General features: G+C 37.3%; 1 protein-coding gene across 2 annotated transcripts in view; it reads right to left on the bottom strand.

Annotated features, from left to right (window-relative positions):
- The window catches only part of NEK7 (NIMA related kinase 7), a 143,040-nt gene that overhangs the window by 11,742 nt on the left and 113,634 nt on the right, over window positions 1–17,664 (bottom strand). For both annotated transcript variants that reach the window (XM_054036937.1, XM_054036939.1), the window contains exons 8-9: window positions 10,572–10,666; window positions 5,083–5,196 (exon numbers count right to left, since the gene is read on the bottom strand). In XM_054036937.1, the coding sequence (XP_053892912.1) occupies window positions 5,083–5,196; window positions 10,572–10,666 (209 nt within the window). The remainder of the gene's footprint in view (window positions 1–5,082; window positions 5,197–10,571; window positions 10,667–17,664) is intronic.

The raw sequence follows: 17,664 nt of genomic DNA, 5'->3' as shown, positions 1-17,664 counted from the left end.
AATTCACCCTGTGAGATGTCGATAGGACTTCTCATAGTGCATAAAGTCATGCTTAAGTTCTTGAAGGATTGGGGCATATATAGCTATGAGTAGGGAAATGAAAAACATCATGTTCTTTTATTCTTTTTCATTTAATATATGTCAAGTAAACTCAATATAGGCAACATAACAGAAGTTTGTCTTCAAGGAAGATTTAAATATGAAAAGGGTAGGGAGCCTTGCTCAGGAAGGTCACTCTATCCTTCTTTCATGCTGCTGACTATGCATGGAGGTGTTTATCTCAAAAGCTAACAAAAGGATGGTAAAGTTTTCCCCCACCGATTCATAATCCCTGCTTGACTTAGTAATATTTTTATTAATTTCTTAAGCAAGCTGAACTTCTATCTAGCTGAAAGTGCATATTTCAGCCCCAGAATCTTGGTACAGTTGCAATGACATCTTCCTGTGAAATTACTACTGTTAACACACCACATATTATGTAATAGTACAAAGCTTCAGAAGTGAACATGGAGATTCACTCCTAAGGACCACCAATGGGCAAAATGGTACCACTAATCAGTTATATTTTTAGCCCTAACCATCCTTTATAGCCACAATTGTTTGTAAGTATTTTCAAATATATGTGAAATGTGGTGTCCTAATTGTCCACCTTTTGCAATTTCATATCTCTGGAACTTTTCCGTGTATAAAAGAATTGCCTCATTTCTAGAAAACGTTTGTAAGGAGGCTTCCCGAAGAGACCATGTCCCTTTTATTCAAAGCTCCTTTGTATGTATTCCCCACATCCTAGCCAGAATACACTTGTGGCTACTGCAGTGTGGTTCGGAGGAATGTGGTTCGGAGCCTTGGGCCACCAGCAAGTCAGTATATGTAAGAGTTATCTGTCCTTTCAATATAGTGCATGAGTCCAGGTGCCTTGAGATCAATGATAAACTGTGGGCCCACTGAGACTGCCTTATATGGAGCCATATTATGGATACCACAAAAACACTTCTTTGGGTCAAGAGTCTGTATCTACAGCTTGATCCTTGCTCATAATTGCTGGATCTGACAAATCTTTTCTGACACATCAAGAATGTGCAAGAATCTGTCCTGGGCCAGAAAAGTTCAGAGTTGAGCTGGGTCTAATAGGGTTCATCAGTACTTTAAAGAACAAACTGGGACTGTGGAGTCACCAGAGTTCATGATAAGTGCCCAACATCATGATGGTGGCACACATTGATTCTTGGAATTCTTGCTCAGTGTCATCCTTGAATAACCAATCATGTGGAAAAAGTAAAATATTCACTTTCATCCTGCACAGGAAAAATGCTATGACCATGAAACATTTTGTAAACACAGGAACATAAGAATTGTTATACCGATATTTTGTGAAAGGAAAGCAGACAATTGTTGCTAGATTGCCTGATGTAGGATTCTGGCTCCTTTTCCCACTGCCAGGAGTATCTATTTCAATAATTACAGGAAGCCTCTGTCAGGCCCTCTGGTTCTCATACAACAGCAGACATTGACAAACCCTGGGAATAAAGCCTAGGATTTTAATGTCAGCAGGCTATACTGCAGGGATAGCAATGTTGTCCTGTAAGGCACTGGATGGCCATCAGGCTCTATGCTGAAGGCAGACACGGCTGTGACTGAACTGTAGGGACCTCCTGTTGCATCTCCTCACTGTATCCTTCTTTGGCTGATTATGCTGCTTAACTTCCTCTGTGGACTTAGCACAGTCACTGCCTTTAGCCTGGAGCTTAGCCTGACAGGGAGCAGTAGCACATATTTCTTAAGCTTTAACAGGTTTGTCAGCCACCAAATAAATAAATGTCCCTCAAGTCAGGAAAAAAAGACTTAAAACTATGACAGGGAAGAACTTTGCACTGAAAACCTGAAATTTTGGTAAAGACTCCAGTTTTAAATTGGAAAAAAATTATTCTTGTTCAGAGCAGGAGATATTCTTGCTGATTCATCTCTCAGTGCAGGCAAGAAAACTAGCAGAGAATACTGCAACTCTGGATCTGCTGGCTTTTTTTCAGCTTAAATACTGCTTGGGCATCATTGAGGAGTGTATGGAATATCCCTATCGGTTAGGATTGCTGGTCATGTACTCTTGAGAAATCACAAAGGGACCTAAATCAGGATATAAAGTTCTTCTCCACTCCCCAACACACAAAGCAATGCTTTGTGCTAGATGCTGTGGCCATGATTTTAACAACTGTTAGTGATTCTGGTTGTCCAACTGGAGACACCATGAAAGAGGCTCATTTTCACAATGGACCCCACTGCCAGAAAAATCAAACATTTTTAAGGTATTCCAATAGTTGGAGACCCAAAAATTGTGATACCCAAAGTTACTAGTAATTTGAAAATCTTGGTTTGTGATTCACTGCTGGGGAAATATGTCACAACTTCTACTGCAATTTTATTGGTCAGCACTTTACAGCTATGAGAAATGTGAACAAAAATATACAAAAGTGAAAATCTACCATGTGTATCTTTGGATAACTTCCTATGAAGCTATGATCTCATAATACAGATGCTGATCATTAAAATAAAAATGAGCCTTATAATAAGTTAGTTCAATTTTATATGCCAGTTTTATCTCAGAGCTAATTAAAATTAGCGTACAGGAAATGTATTTTAACATTTCTTACATTTTGTAACTACAGTGTTTACACTTCTGTTTGAGAGTGAATTTATTCTTTTATCAAATTAATCTTTACAGAATATCAGGCATTCAAGTGGGTTTCAGGAGTTCAGTAATCTCTAAACTTTACTGCTCAACTGCGTACACTTCCAACCTGGATAAAGGTCCGAGGTCTAAATTTTCTAGTGCAGAAGGACATCACCATAAACTGACAGATAACACTTAGTCTGTTTGTTTCTTCTTCAGTAGTTCCAAGTCTGCATAGTATTTCCATTCACAATAAAAGCTACATTTTTAAGAAAAAAAGTCATTTACTAACATAGCAATTTTTCAAACGTTTTTATACTAGGCAAGATTCTTTATGTCACAATAGAGCAAAGTAACATTATTACAGTCTCTTAATACTTTATATATATTTCATTCCTTTTGTTAAGTAATTATTTCCTATATTTATAAAGGGTATTGTAGCTCTTGCTCTTTTAGTTTGTCACAAAACACTAGTACTCCAAATGATTTTAAAAACAACTGATTTATCCTGTGTGCGTGAGCACATCTATTTTGTAATGAGGAAAATATAACATGTTTTGCTTTGTATCGCTTTTCAAAACTGGAAACTATACAGAGTAAGTAAAAGGTGGAATCTATTTCCCTTTCCCACTCTAAGACCTTCTATCTGGGCCAGACTTTGATATTTGCCCCTTAGCTGAGAATCCGCATATCCAACTTCACACTTAGCTGCAGTGAAGTAGCCCTGCAGGCAGGCCGACTTCAACAAACCACTAGTGGTATCATCATTAAAATCCTGCTGAAGGTCACCATGGTAACCGCCTGCTGAGGCTTCACTGCTGCACTCGGCATCTCCTAATCAGCTACCATGTGAAATGCAAATTCAGACAGTCTGAAAATTAGTCAAGAAGAATAGAGGATGAGGATGCCGATATGTGAAATATTCATGCGCTTCATGGAAAAAGGAAGACAGCATGAATGACACAACAAAGAACGGCCCCTGACATTTTTGCTATCATTTTGCATTACTGTTCACACCCTACTGTATTTCTAGACCTCCCGTTCTGAAGTTGGTTATATGAACTGCCATATTTGTATCCTACAAAAAATAATAATTAAAAATGGCCAATGTAAAACAATTAATTGGAAAGCCAGAGACATACTGCATAAACTACATAAAGGATAGATCACCATTACATCCTTCGTAACGGCATTCTAATTATCTTTTTTAAGTCCAATTTTATTCACAGAGGAAAAAAATTGTCCCCATAAATATGACAAAACAAAGAGAAACCGGACAGCAATCTTTTATTAATAGTCCCTGTCTTTGAAAACAATAGATTCATGGTGCAGAATTACAACTTCCATTCCTTAAGCAAAGTAGCACAAAGCTTTATGTTTATTAAAAACATTTCAGATGTAGTGTTTATATCCATTTTCAACAAAATTTTAATTCATGGAGACTGAATTAAATTAGAATTAGTTGCTAATACCTCTTCTCTGGTTTGCAGCTTTTATCACTTTGCTCCATTTGTTTCAAAGTGGGAAAGTATTTCAAAACTGGAATTTCAGTCTGTTAACATATACACATTTATATTTTTCTCAAGTGAGGTCATGATAGTTTAGAAAAAATATTTGCATGTATTTTCCCCTCTTCTTTTGCTTTCCTTTTATTTTACTGCCTTTTAAAAAAACAAAACAAAACAAAACAAAACCTGGTGCACTGATACTCGTGAAAAACGATTAGCGTTGGCTTGAGCCATCCATTGTAGGGGCATATTCTTGGTATGCTTCTCCAATCCTAACTTGAAAATCCCCTCTTACTACAGGCATTGGCCACTCTCTTTTGAAGAGTGTCATCTGTGCCAAATTGTGTGGTAAAATTTGTAATAGGGATAAATTGGGATCAGGTGGGGACCAAAACTCATTTTTACTAGCAACTTAATCCACATTTATTGTTATCTAAATCTCTAAAGAAAGGCTAGTTCACCAATTTATTGTGCCACATAAGATAGATGAGAGCCATTTTCTATAACTGTGCTTTTAGAAACACATAATATAGATATAAGGTTCAATCCCACTACGACACGGAGTATGTATCGTGTATTCTGGAAAAGTCAACTGTGTCAATCATATTTGTGAGTAATTTTTTTTTAAATTCATCATATAATATAGAGAATGAGTGACCCTTTGTTAACAGGTCGAAGAAATTAAGGAGGAAATAACGTGCTCCTTGAACCAATAAATCCAATCATTTTTAAAAAGGATACCAGAAATGTCATCATAGACGTTAACATTTAGGCAAGTATAACAACACAGGTAAACACATGGGACAGATCCTTAGATGGGATAAACTGGCGTATCTCCATTGATTTCACTAGAATTATGCCAGTTTCCATAAGCTGAGGATCTGGCTCATGGAAAGGAAAATTACTTACTTCCTCTGAATAGTGATCTGAAGGAAGAGGTGGATAGTCGCACTGTTCTATCTTCTTGCACAGAGAGTACAAGTTCATTTTGTCACCATAAAAGGGACTCTGCAGTGCAGCCATCTGTATAAAAAAATTACATAGTTAAATGTACATAGATTTTTTTTTAAAAGGAATATTTTGCTAAAAAATCTATTTTAATGGTAAGATTTCATACCAACTTCTGATTGACTGCTCTGCTTATAGCACTAATGCAACAGTTCTAAAACTGTTAATATAAACCGGTGTGCTTACTTAATGGACAGATTTATGGTGCAATACTGATCATAATAGTTCATATACTGTAATAATTGGTTTATACTTCATAATCTAGTGTAAGCAAAATTGAGTTATTAGCCACAGTTTATGCTGTTAAGATATAAGGTCTCCCATGTCCCAAATGCAAAAGACAAAATAAAACAATGACATTTCTTTCACAAGATCCGTTGAAAACAAACAATTACTCATCCTATTTAATTGGAGAAAATATATGGTCTAAAGCAACAATTAAATACTGGATAGCAGTAGTAGCTTTGGACCACCACTTAGATACCTTACTACAGTTTAAAAATTAAGAAAATGCTATCGAATGCTATTTCGTATACAATTCAACACATTGAAAAAAAGAAAGGAATCTTGAAAAAAATGTAGTCTAGACTCTATGTGGAATGCCATAGTCTATTCAAAAGGCAGCTTGCAATGTATTGCAGATATATCCTGTAGCAGTAGCTCAAAGATTTTAAAAATCCTCAATCTGCAGGCATCAGTGCAACTTTCATGTGCAATCAAGAAACATGAGCACCTTTTGGGGAGAATTCTGTTAAAAAAATGAGCAACTTAAAAATGACATCAGTGAACCTAACATTTATTTTAAGACGGTACTATAACTTGACATTTAAAGTGCAGACAAATACTGTGGTTAGCGGGATTACTAACTTAAAAATTCATTTAAAATCTTTGCATTCTGTTCAAAACCTTCTAAATCTTTGAACCGTAGCTGCACGAATGCTGCTTTGAGCGCAATGCTGCCCCAAAGCCAGTCACCCATTTCTACATGTGCTAATAAGTTTGATTTTGGAAGGACAATGTGTACATTCCCCAGACATGCAGCGTGTGTGTGAAACACGCTAGTCCATGCTGTGCTACTCAGTGAGCTTCAGCAGGGACAGGACAAGCTGAAAATGGCTCTCATCTGTCTTATGGTCCTCCAGATAGAACTTTAACTCTTTCACGGCCTAAGCACTGTTGATAACTGATATTATGGGAAACAAATATGAAAAGAAAAATTAGAAAAAAATAATTTGATATACTTTCATTATATTTGATATAAAACCCAATCTAGTTTTGTATATTAATTTCATATTAACTTGAAATAAAAATACTGGTTTTTAACAATTCCAAGACAAATGTAAGATTGCACCCAAGAAAAATAATTCTAGAAATGTACTACTCTTATAATGGTAATTCCTGGATTTACATGACAGCATATTTTATCTTTAAAATAATGTTAAAAATGGAGGCCTAAAGAACAAAAATCAACCACAGAATCCATACATGTGCAGAAATTCTAAATAAATGCACAGATACTCATTTTTGTACACTAGGTGTTCATTAAAAAGTACTTTTGTTTGAATGCTGCAGTGTTAAAAAAAATCCAAATGTCCCCTAAGGAGTTAAAACAGGAATACTATATTTTCATGCATCTCCTGCTTTGACAGATGAAAAATGTCAACTGTCCTGTTTTTATTTTCAAGCTTTTGCACTATTCATCTGGTTCATTAGTGCATCTCGCTGCTGCCCCTGACAGCTGCTCGCCCTCTCCTCCCAGCAGCTGAATTTTTCAGGCTAATTTGATCCTCCACACTGAGACGATCGCTAGAATGATTGACTTGCTCCCTGACCTCCAGGGTCTGACTTTCCTGATTAGTATTCTGGGGGTGGCTGAGGGACGAAAGCCCACTGTCTGTCTTCGGGGCTGGTGGCAGCTCTCTTTTTTTTTGAACTGTAAGCCACCAACCTACAACCCTGTAAGGATGCAATTGCTGCGCTGAACAATAAAAGGAAATGTGTAAAACCTACTTTTCCATGTAAAGGTCCATGTAGCAAAAGCACAGCATCTTGATTTTAATTAGTAAAGTCTACTTTGTTGCATATCAATTAAAACTGCAGTAGTAGTGTTTTTGAGGTTTCAGGAATATTTGAAAGTCTAATTTTTAGAGTCTAAAACATGCTTTCAAAAACCTTAGTAGCTATGCAGTGTTAATATTTATTATTAAACAGTAAACCTTTTAGTAGGATAGGATACAAAATAATATAATGCAATATTAACTAGAATCTAACTAATTTCCTATAATTTAAATATTAAATCAAATTAAAACATAACTGAGAGGCGGTTTAATAGAATGTCAATTAGACCTTTATTGAGAGGTCATGAACAAGCCAGAATTTTCCCCTAACTAAATTGGAGAAATTTAAAAAACTGTATTAGCATTAACCAAGAAATTAATACAATAAACACTTTAAAATGCAAATGATACACAAAACATCTATCAGAGACAGAGGGAACAAGATTTAGTTACCTTTAATACTGTATGGCTTTATTTTGATGAGTGATTTAATTAGCGCATGCAACAAGCCTAAAAGTGGGTCAGCACCCCTTATAAAAGAAGGAAAACTGCAGAACTGAAAAGATAGCATGCAACAGTTATTAAACTCTTTTTAGGTCTCTCTGAGTCTCCTGTTTTATCTTGTAGAATCAACAACTGAATGGATTTGATTTGGGGAAATCTGCTTAGGGGGAAAACTGCACTGATAGGCAAATTCGAGAAAGCCAATTATTAGTCCATAACTTGAAAGCATCTCAAGACCTTCCGCCCCGCCCCCTGCCCCCACACACACACCTGAAAAAACAACGAACAAAAATAAGAATTATTTACATGTTCTAACACGAGTTTACAATGCCTAATATTTCCATGATACACGCAAAGGACCAGCAAAAAAGCAAAGTCTATCATGTTGCAAAATTAACAATAATGTAAATAAAGCCTCAAAAGCCTAACCATTAGAAATATATTTTGAAGATTATTTGATACAGTGCAATTATATAATACATTTGAATATAGGAAATATAACAACTGTTCTGTTCTCTAAATGTCATATTTAAGTACCATCCAGGTAAAACTTTTCAAACCACTGAAAATAATTTATTGCCATATGGAAATTCTAAAAATCATCTGAGGAAAAATATTCAAGTGGGTATTTATTTGGTCATAAAAGATGGCAAAACAGATTCTATTTCTGTAAGACATGTCCTGCTGTCTATTCTATTAAGTTCTTCTAAAATTACTTCAAAGTAATTACTTCAAAGTAGCCCAAATAAAAAAGAAATACTCCAAATTCACACACTGTATTTAATATACTGTACACAATACCAAAATGACAAGCTCAGAAAATAATTCTTGTGAACTGCAAGTCATGCTTCTTCCTATCTGATAATTTTTTTTTTTTTTTGGATTATAAATTAACTGTAAAAACACAAAATATTTTATGCACTAACTGCTTACTGAATGTTTCATTTATTGTTTCCATATAAACATAATCCCAAGTTTAAAAATAACAAACCCACAATTAATAACATCAAAATCAAGACATTCTCCTCAAGGCCCTCATCCTGAAATGAGATTAATGTTTCTATTTGTTCTTGTGTGAATCCCATCCATTTCAAGGATGGAACACTGCAAGAGCACAGATATCAATGCTAGGGAATCCCCACGCACAATCAAGTCTCAAATTAGGGCCAATCCTGCAAACATTTGCTACCAGATGTAGTACTTACTACTGTGAATAGTCCCCATGACTGAAAGTAATAATTGTGTGCAGAATTGCAAGTTCTTTGGGGCAGAAATATAATTTGCGTATATAAAGATATTCACATTTATGGCACTGTTTTAGTAAGTGTGTGTGTGTAAGATACTTAATATAAAAAACTGAAGGCAATTCACCCATATGTGGTATAGGCTGTTAGAGATGCTGAACTTGCTGGAGTTAAGTGAGTTCTGCTGACTCAGGGCATGTCTACACTACAGTTAGACATCCGCAGGTGGCTCATGCCACCCGACTCAAGAGGAGCTGCTTAATTGCAGTGTAGATGTTCCGGCTGAGGTAGCAGGAACCTGAACTCTGGGACCCTCCCACCTTGCAGGGTCATAAAGTCCAGACTCCAGCTCAAGCCTGAACATCAACTCTGTAAATAAACAGCCCTGCAGCCTCAGCCATGCAAACCTGAGTCAGCTGCCACGGGCCAGCCATGGGTTTTTTTAATTGAAGTATAGCGCACCCTCAATGGAGCAGATGGCTTATTGCCTCACCTGGATATAGAGAGAGAGGATTTAGGTGTGGGTAAAGGAATCCAAAGGGAGAAACCCTAGATTCAACTATGCCTAGAAAGAGGTATTTAGCTGAACTTTGTTCTTTTATTGTTCATTTCTTTATCAATAAAGCTGAGCTCCAAGAAGGGGGTGAGTTTGGACTGCAAATAGATATTGTCTTATATAGTGGGAAAGGTACTTGTTCAAAACATTATTTAACACAAGTTTATATTCCGTAGATCTGTAAAAAGATACACTATAAAGTATGAGGATGTAGTTAATTATGGGCCAATCTTGCATGCCTTTATTAAGGCAAAACTCATTAATTTTGTAGGAAGTTTGCCATACATCGTTACTTTTTCATTGCCCATTGTTATATACAGGTATTTATACATAACCTAATTTATGTTTATATTTTAGGGCTTAATAAATGTATCGAAGTTCAGTAATTGCAAGCAAAGAAAACTGAAGATAAGCCAATCTTTTTTAACTGCTGCTTCAAAAGCTATGCTCATAAAAATTAAACCAAGTGATGCATATGTGTGCATTGTAGTCTCATTTCTTTATTTTTAGTCAGATTTCTGGTAACTGCAAACAAATGAAACTTGAGTTTAAAAATATACTTCAATTGTTTTTATTTTAATTAACCACATACTCTCAATCCGTTCTATTACATATGCTGAATGCATATATGCATTGTTTTCATAGTTGTATTTTGTTAAAGCCAGTTAAAACATTTAGAGAAATTTAGAAAAAAAATGCTTTTCATTCGACATTCAAGACTATAATCCTTACGAAACTAAGCCTAAAGTCTTCAACAGATTACTATCTATGTATTTTTAGAAAGTTCACTAAAAGGCAAGTCTTGATCAGGTCAATCATAACATATTTTGAAATTACTGTAAAAGCTCACATGGCATTATTTTTATATTTAGCTATCTATACTTATATTTAGCTTAAAAGCAGCTTCTCACTAAATGGCTATCTCGTTAAGAAGCAAAATATACAGATGAATCCTAGAACAGAAACTGATACATCTAATAAAGCTAAAGCACATCAATGTATTAAGCTTACTGGATTTATCAATGTTACCTCATATAGTAGACAGCCTAGAGACCAGATGTCAGATTTGAAGTTGTATCCATTTTCATGTATTCTCTCTGGAGACATGTAATAAGGCGTACCCACTGCAATAAACGCAGAAGTATTTTTAAATGAAAAATATTGCTCTACTGAAATCTATACCATTGTAAATATTGTAATATTTAGGGTGGAAAATTATTCTTATCTTATATATAAATCATGCATGATAATAAATATGTCATGCATAACAATAAAATAATTTTTTTTAATGTGACGATGCATATATAGCAGTTGAAAACACATACAAATATACATGTATAAACATATATTGGCACTAAAAATGTTACTATTTTAATGAAGATGTTTTATTTTGAATTATTGTCACTAATTTTTCTGTAATAAAAATAAACCTGTAAAACACTTTTAAAGTGGTTTTTGTTTTTTGTTTGAAGCAACCAAAAAAAACTTCAAACTGAACTCTCTGAAAAGAGATTTGGAAGAATTCTTTAAAACTTTAAATCTTCAATAAATTATTTCTTCTTTTTAAAAATATTTTAAACCTCAGGGTTGACTGATAGGTATTAACCAAAAACAAAGTTGCAAAAAATAAAGCCAGTGGAAATTTTTGGTTTATCAACTTATTTTTACTTTATTCCCAACTCTGCTGCAATTTTTTTTTTTGAATAACAGTAAATTAATAAATTCAAACTTTGACAACTGGAGACAAAGACATTCACTCATTTTTATTTGAATTTTGTTGGGAATGGCCAAGTAGTTATTCTTGGTAAGCAATGTGTACTGAATAGGAATGAGCTGAATCTAATAAATATTGAATTTATTTTAAGCTAAATATCTTATGAATTAGAAGAAAACTTAAATCAGTACATTAACTACAAATGGCAACATTAGTTTTTAAAAAAATAAAAGATTACAACCTCATCCCGTTCTATTGAGTCTAAATCATTAAAAAAAAATCTCATTTACTTTTGCCTTTCAGAACTAGAGGTTGAGATAAATCATTATATGAATTTTGGCAGCGGAGCAGATATCACAAGTTTGGATAACCAAGATTTGTCTTTATATTGAAAAGGCAAGATGTTTCGCTTCTATAGAAAAGGCCATTTAATTAATATTTTTGTTTAATTATTCCCAAAGGTGTGCTTTTTTGTTTTATTGTTCTCATCATAATGTACTACGTATTTTGTAAGGGTTGAGGACTCACCAAGGTATTATCACACTTTTTCAGTAACAGAGTAAGATATTTCTAGGATTTCCAAGGGTGAAAATTCTAATTCTCAAAATTAGAGATATTGGTATCATATCATCACAATCAGCCCATGCCTGCTGGTAATTTATAGTTTTGTTTAGGATGGAAATATAACTTTGGGAACAGCACTGATAACCACATTCTAGATCAGTGGAGGCTCAGAACAAAATCTTTTCTCAGATATGCAGACACATGTGGGCCATATATTGTATCACAAGGAGGATCTGGCCCTGCAAGTGTTTAAAAAGAGACATCCTCACTTTCCGGAAAAGGAGGGTATCAGCTCAAACTAGAGGAATTATCTCCCAGCATTAGCCTGAGTGCAGAATCATCACAATTGTGAATTGACCAAGAGTTTAAAGATAGGTGGGTTGGGATAGAAAAGAGCATCTCAAAATGACAGAGTACTGTGAGAAAACCATCCATCCTCTCAGGATGTTCATATTTACTCACAACCAAGGACGGTCAAGAAGGGATGGTTGGGGGTGGAGGGAAGTTTTACAAACACCAAATTCAATAACATAGCCAGAAGAATAAGTAGAACGGAAAAGAATGGTTTATTTAAACTTTTAGACTGTTATTCCACCCTAACTTCCCAAGAGTAATATTTTTACAGTATGTAAGTTTAATGGTATTCTGACAACCTAAGTACTGCATATGACATAATGCCATCTATACTTACAGATGGCTTATGCGTTGACATTGTTTCTTATTCCAACATACCATGTAAATTTGCCAATTTAAAAAAAGCTGTCAGAAAAGGAAACTAAAAATTGTAATTACACAACAACAGCACATTTCATACTTTTATTATCCTTTTTGTATAACTGTTAAATTATATCTGAGCTCAAGATTTCCAGAGAAAACAATGCCTTCAAAACTTTCACTCTTTGCACCTATTAATAAATACCATGATTTAGTGTTCCGCTGCACGTTTTGTTGGCACAATTCATTTAACAATGAAAAACAAGTTTAATAGTAATCTGGCTCTTAACAGGTTACAGATCTACAGCTTTTGTTGCTCTAAAACATAAAACAAGTAACTGGCAGTGAGAAATGTGCCAGAAAGAGGCTTCACAGAATCCGCAGGGGGCAGCTGAAAACACTGAGGTTTGAAGGTTCATAGTTTACCAAAAGCAAAGGTAATTTTAACCAGTAGCTCTGGGAAATCTGCTGATACATTAGGGGTTTGATATGAGTGTGAAAGATTGATGATGGGGAAAAAGAAGAACAAATGCTAGCATTTTACAGAGTTTAGCCTAGTATAACACCTTAACTGCAATACAAACTGAAGCCTCCAATGACCGACAAGTGAAACAAAGCCAAGATATTATTATAGTATAAATTCTTCCTCACTGAATTCTCAGAAACCACCTAAAGATGTTGAAAATATTTATCTCTCTTTAAAATCAGTTTGTAGCATGACACAAAGAAAAAACAGATACATTATTTTGATACTTTAAACACTGTAGGCATTACAGCATATTCTAAAACCTAAGAATACTGAGATTTTTCTAGTGTACTGCTAGTAAACAAATAGGTTTAATTAAAACGTTTTTTCCCTAAATCATTGTTCTTGTATTTAAAAGATGTTTTCATCATGAATAACACTATGAAGAAACATTACTTTCTTCAACAACAGAAAGAGGGAGTTGGATGCTAGAAAAGAAAGATCTAATACATAAAGTAGATCAATACTTGAAAAATTATAAAATCTGTAAGTTTACTGCTCTATTTAGTTAATGCAGCTTTAAAATTGGGAAATTATTTTTAGTACAGTCTATTGCTATTAATAAATAATAATGGAATGGCTGATATTGGACTCAATTAATATAATTAATGCCCATGAACATGGATTTATGGAAAACAGATCTTGTCAAACTAACTCGATATTTATTTTTGATAAGAACGTCAGTTTGGCTGATAAAGGTAATAGACTTCTATAGGGGATTTGACTTGATTTCACACTGCATTTTGAAAACTGGATAACTGAAAGGTTTCAAAACATAACTGTAAACAGAGAATCATCACTAAGTGGATGTGCTTCTACTGGCATCCCACGATATCAGATCTTGGCCATACGCTATTTAACTTGTTTGTCAATGACCTGGAAGCTAACAAAATTACTACTGATAACGTTTGTAGATGACAAAGATTGGGGTAGTGGTAAATAGTGAAGAGGACGGGTCACTGGCACAGAGCAATCTGGATCACTTGCAAAGCTGGGCTCAACCAAACAATATAGATTTAAACACAGCCAAATGTAAAGTCATACATCTAGGAACAAAGACTGTAGACCATACTTACAGGATGAGGGAGTCTATGCTGGGAAGCAGTAACTGAAAACAATTTGAGGGTTATGGTGGCTAATCCGCTGAGCTTGAACTCCAAACCCTGATGCTCTGTCCAAAAGGGCTAATGAAATCCTTGGATGCATAAATGGGAATTTCGAGTAGGAGTAGACAGGCTATTTTACCTCTGTATTTGGTTCTGCTGCAATCGCTACTGAATAGTATGTCCAGTTCTGCTGTGCACAACTCACAAAGGATGTTGCAAAACTGAAAAGGCTTCAGAGAAGAGCCATGAGAATAATTAAAGGATTGGAAAACATATTAGAACAACAGGCTCAAGGAACTCAATCTATTTAGCTTATTAAAGAGAAGATTAAGGGGTGACAATTCAAGTCTGTAAATAAATATATGGGGAACAGAAATCTGGTTATAGAGAGCACTTCAATCTAGCAGACAGATGTATAACAAGATGCAATTACTGAAGCTAGACAAAATCAGATTGGGAAAAAGGCACAATTTTTTAAAAATGAGGGAAATTAACAATTGGAACAATTTCAATGTACTCTATTCAGCTGGCTGAACCTGAACCTGAGTAAGACAGAGCTAATGCTGGAGGGCAGAGGATAGCATTTTAAAATTTTGCAGCCATGTTTCCGTCTTCTTTGGGTGAAGAGACACACCCACAACTGGTCAATTCAGACCACGGTTTAGGACTTTTTTTTTTTTTTGATTCCTTGCTGACACTGTGCTCTCACACAGCAGCATCTGTGATTAACGCTTTCCATCATCCCTAGTTGGCTGTAAGACTCCATCCCACCAGATGATGACCTGGCCTCAGTTATTCACTGCATATCTCAATTGGACTACAGCAACATGATATACCTGTGCAACTTACAAAACTCTAACTAGAACAGAAAGCAGCAGCGCTTCTCCTCAGCAACAAAGGCAACCATAAGCACATCAAACGTGTCCTTCACTCCCTACACTGGCTTCCCAAAGTATTTCAAATCAAGTTCAAGGTCACAGTTGTTGTTATTTGTATATTATCACGCACTTATGAGCCCTAGCCATGGACCAGTACCTCACTGTGCTAAGCGCTGTACAAACAGAACAAAAAGATGGTCCCTCCCACAAGGAGCTTACAATTTAAGTATAAGACAAGAGGCAGCAGTTGGCTAGAGACAGACAAATGAGGGAGTACCAGGAAACAATGATATAATTTTAGTCACCATGATAGACAGAAGTCTCAGCACACCAGAGGCTTAATCATTATCAAGACTTTTGTAGGCATCATGGCAAAGGAGCATTTAAGGAGGGATCTGAAGGAAGATAACATCCTCAAAACTACCTTGTCAACTAGGAGATCCTCCTAAGTATCAGAGCAGTAAGGGAGAAAGCCGGTGTTAATATCTCAACAACAAGTAAGAGATGGTAGGTCAGGTGAGGATAAGCCACCAGGGCTCTGAAAGTGTTGATAATTTGCTTATGTTTCATGTGATACAGAAGGTGGAGCTAATGAAGGAATGCAAAAGAGGGGTGACAAAGTGACAGGCCAGAAAAATAGTCTTTGCAGTAATATTCTGTATGGAGATGAGCAGGGCAAGGTTGCAGTTGTCAAGGCCAAAGAGAAAAGAGGGTTATGTACCTTTTCGTAACTGTTGTTCTTCGAGATGTGTTGTTCACGTCCATTATGCATTAGGTGTGCGTGTGTCGCGTGCATGTACGTCGGAAACTTTTTCCCTCAGCGGCTCCCGTCGGGCCGGCAGGGGTCCCCCCCCCACCAGAGCGGAGCCCCGCTCTAGCATATATATACACACCTGCCGGCCCAACCCTCCCTCGGTTCCTTCTTGCCGGTGACTCCGACAGAGGGGAAGGAGGGTGGGAAGTTAATGGACGTGAACAACACATCTCGAAGAACAACAGTTACGAAAAGGTAGGTAACCGTCTTTTCTTCTTCGAGTGATTGTTCACGTCCATTACACATTAGGTGACTCACAAGCTTACCATTAGAGGAGGGTAGGAGTCAAGCAACAATTGATGGAAGCACAGCCCTGCTGACCACCACGTCCTCTCTGGTCTGATGATGGACTGCATAATAGGCTGTGAATGTATGCACCGACGACCAGGTGGCCGCTTTACAGATTTCCTAGAGTGGAACCTGCGCCAAGAAAGCCGTCGAGGATGCTTGGGCCCTAGTTGAGTGAGCCCTGATCGCCAGGGTTGGTACTTTGGCGAGCTCATAGCATGTGCGGATGCAAAGCACAATCCATGATGATAATCGTTGTGCCGAGATAGGCTGGCCTTTCATTCTCTCCGCAATGGCAATGAACAGTTGTGTCGACTTGCAAAATGGCCTGGCCCATTCCAGATAGAACGCCAGGGCTCTATGGACATCGAGGGTATGCAGGCTGTGGTGGCTTGGGTCCGTATGGGGTTTGGGGAAGAACACCGGTAAACAAATGTCCTGCCCCATATGAAATTGTGAGACCACTTTAGGGAGGAATTTGGGGTGCGGTCTCAGCTGTACCTTGTCTTTATAAAAAACTGTATAGGGGGTTCCGAAGTGAGGGCTCTCAACTCCGATACCCGGAAGATATGCTGCCACCAATTGAACTGAGTGGGTGATACAGAAGTCCCGTAGGAGAAGCGCCTCGTGACAGAGGGGGGAGGATCTAGACCCGCCCTGCTTGTTTATGTAGAACATGGCGGTAGAGTTGTCGGTCAGAACTGACACACTGTGGCCTTCTATGGTAGTGTGAATGGTCTGGCAGGCGAGGCGAACTGCCCTTAACTCCTTCACATTGATGTGGAGCAACTTTTCTTCCCTGGACCATAAGCCCTGGGTTCGTAGGTCCCCTAATGTGCCCCCAGCCCAGGTCTGACGCATCTGTTACTAGCATCATGGTGGGCTGCAGTGCAGTGAAGGGGACTCCTTCGCAAACTTGCTGTTGATCGAGCCACCAGCGGAGGGAGTTCGACACCTGAGCTGGGATTGTCACAAGAGGGCTCTGCTGGGGCGATACGTTTGGGCTAGCCACAGCTGTAACAGTCTGAGTCTCAGGCGGGCATGTCTGACTACGTGTGTGCAAGCCGCCATGTGCCTCAGGAGCTGCATACAGCATCTGGCTGTGGTTGTGGGAAATTGTTGAATGGAGGTTACGGCTCTTTGAATGGCCAGGAACCTGGGAACTAGAAGACTTGTTTGTGCCTCCACCGAGTCTAGGACTGCCCCTATGAAGTCCAGTTTCTGTGTGGGGATCAGTGAGGACTTGGGCACATTGACCAAGAGACCGAGCTTGTGGAACACATGTAATGCCAGTGCCACGTGGGAGCGAACCTCATCCTCTGACCTGCCCGCGAGGAGCCAGTCGTCCAAGTACGGGTATACCCACATCTTTATTTTTCGAAGAAAGGCTGGCACCACGGACATGCATTTCATGAACACTCGAGGGGCCGTTGCCAGGCCGAAGGGCAAGACCGTAAATTGGAAATGGTGTTGGTTGATGGTGAAACGCAGGAACCGCCGGTGAGCAGGGCGGATGGC

Source organism: Malaclemys terrapin, chromosome 8 (assembly GCF_027887155.1).
Source record: "Malaclemys terrapin pileata isolate rMalTer1 chromosome 8, rMalTer1.hap1, whole genome shotgun sequence".
In the NCBI taxonomy this organism is placed as follows: domain Eukaryota; kingdom Metazoa; phylum Chordata; order Testudines; family Emydidae; genus Malaclemys; species Malaclemys terrapin.
This window is presented reverse-complemented; position numbering and strand designations above follow the sequence as displayed.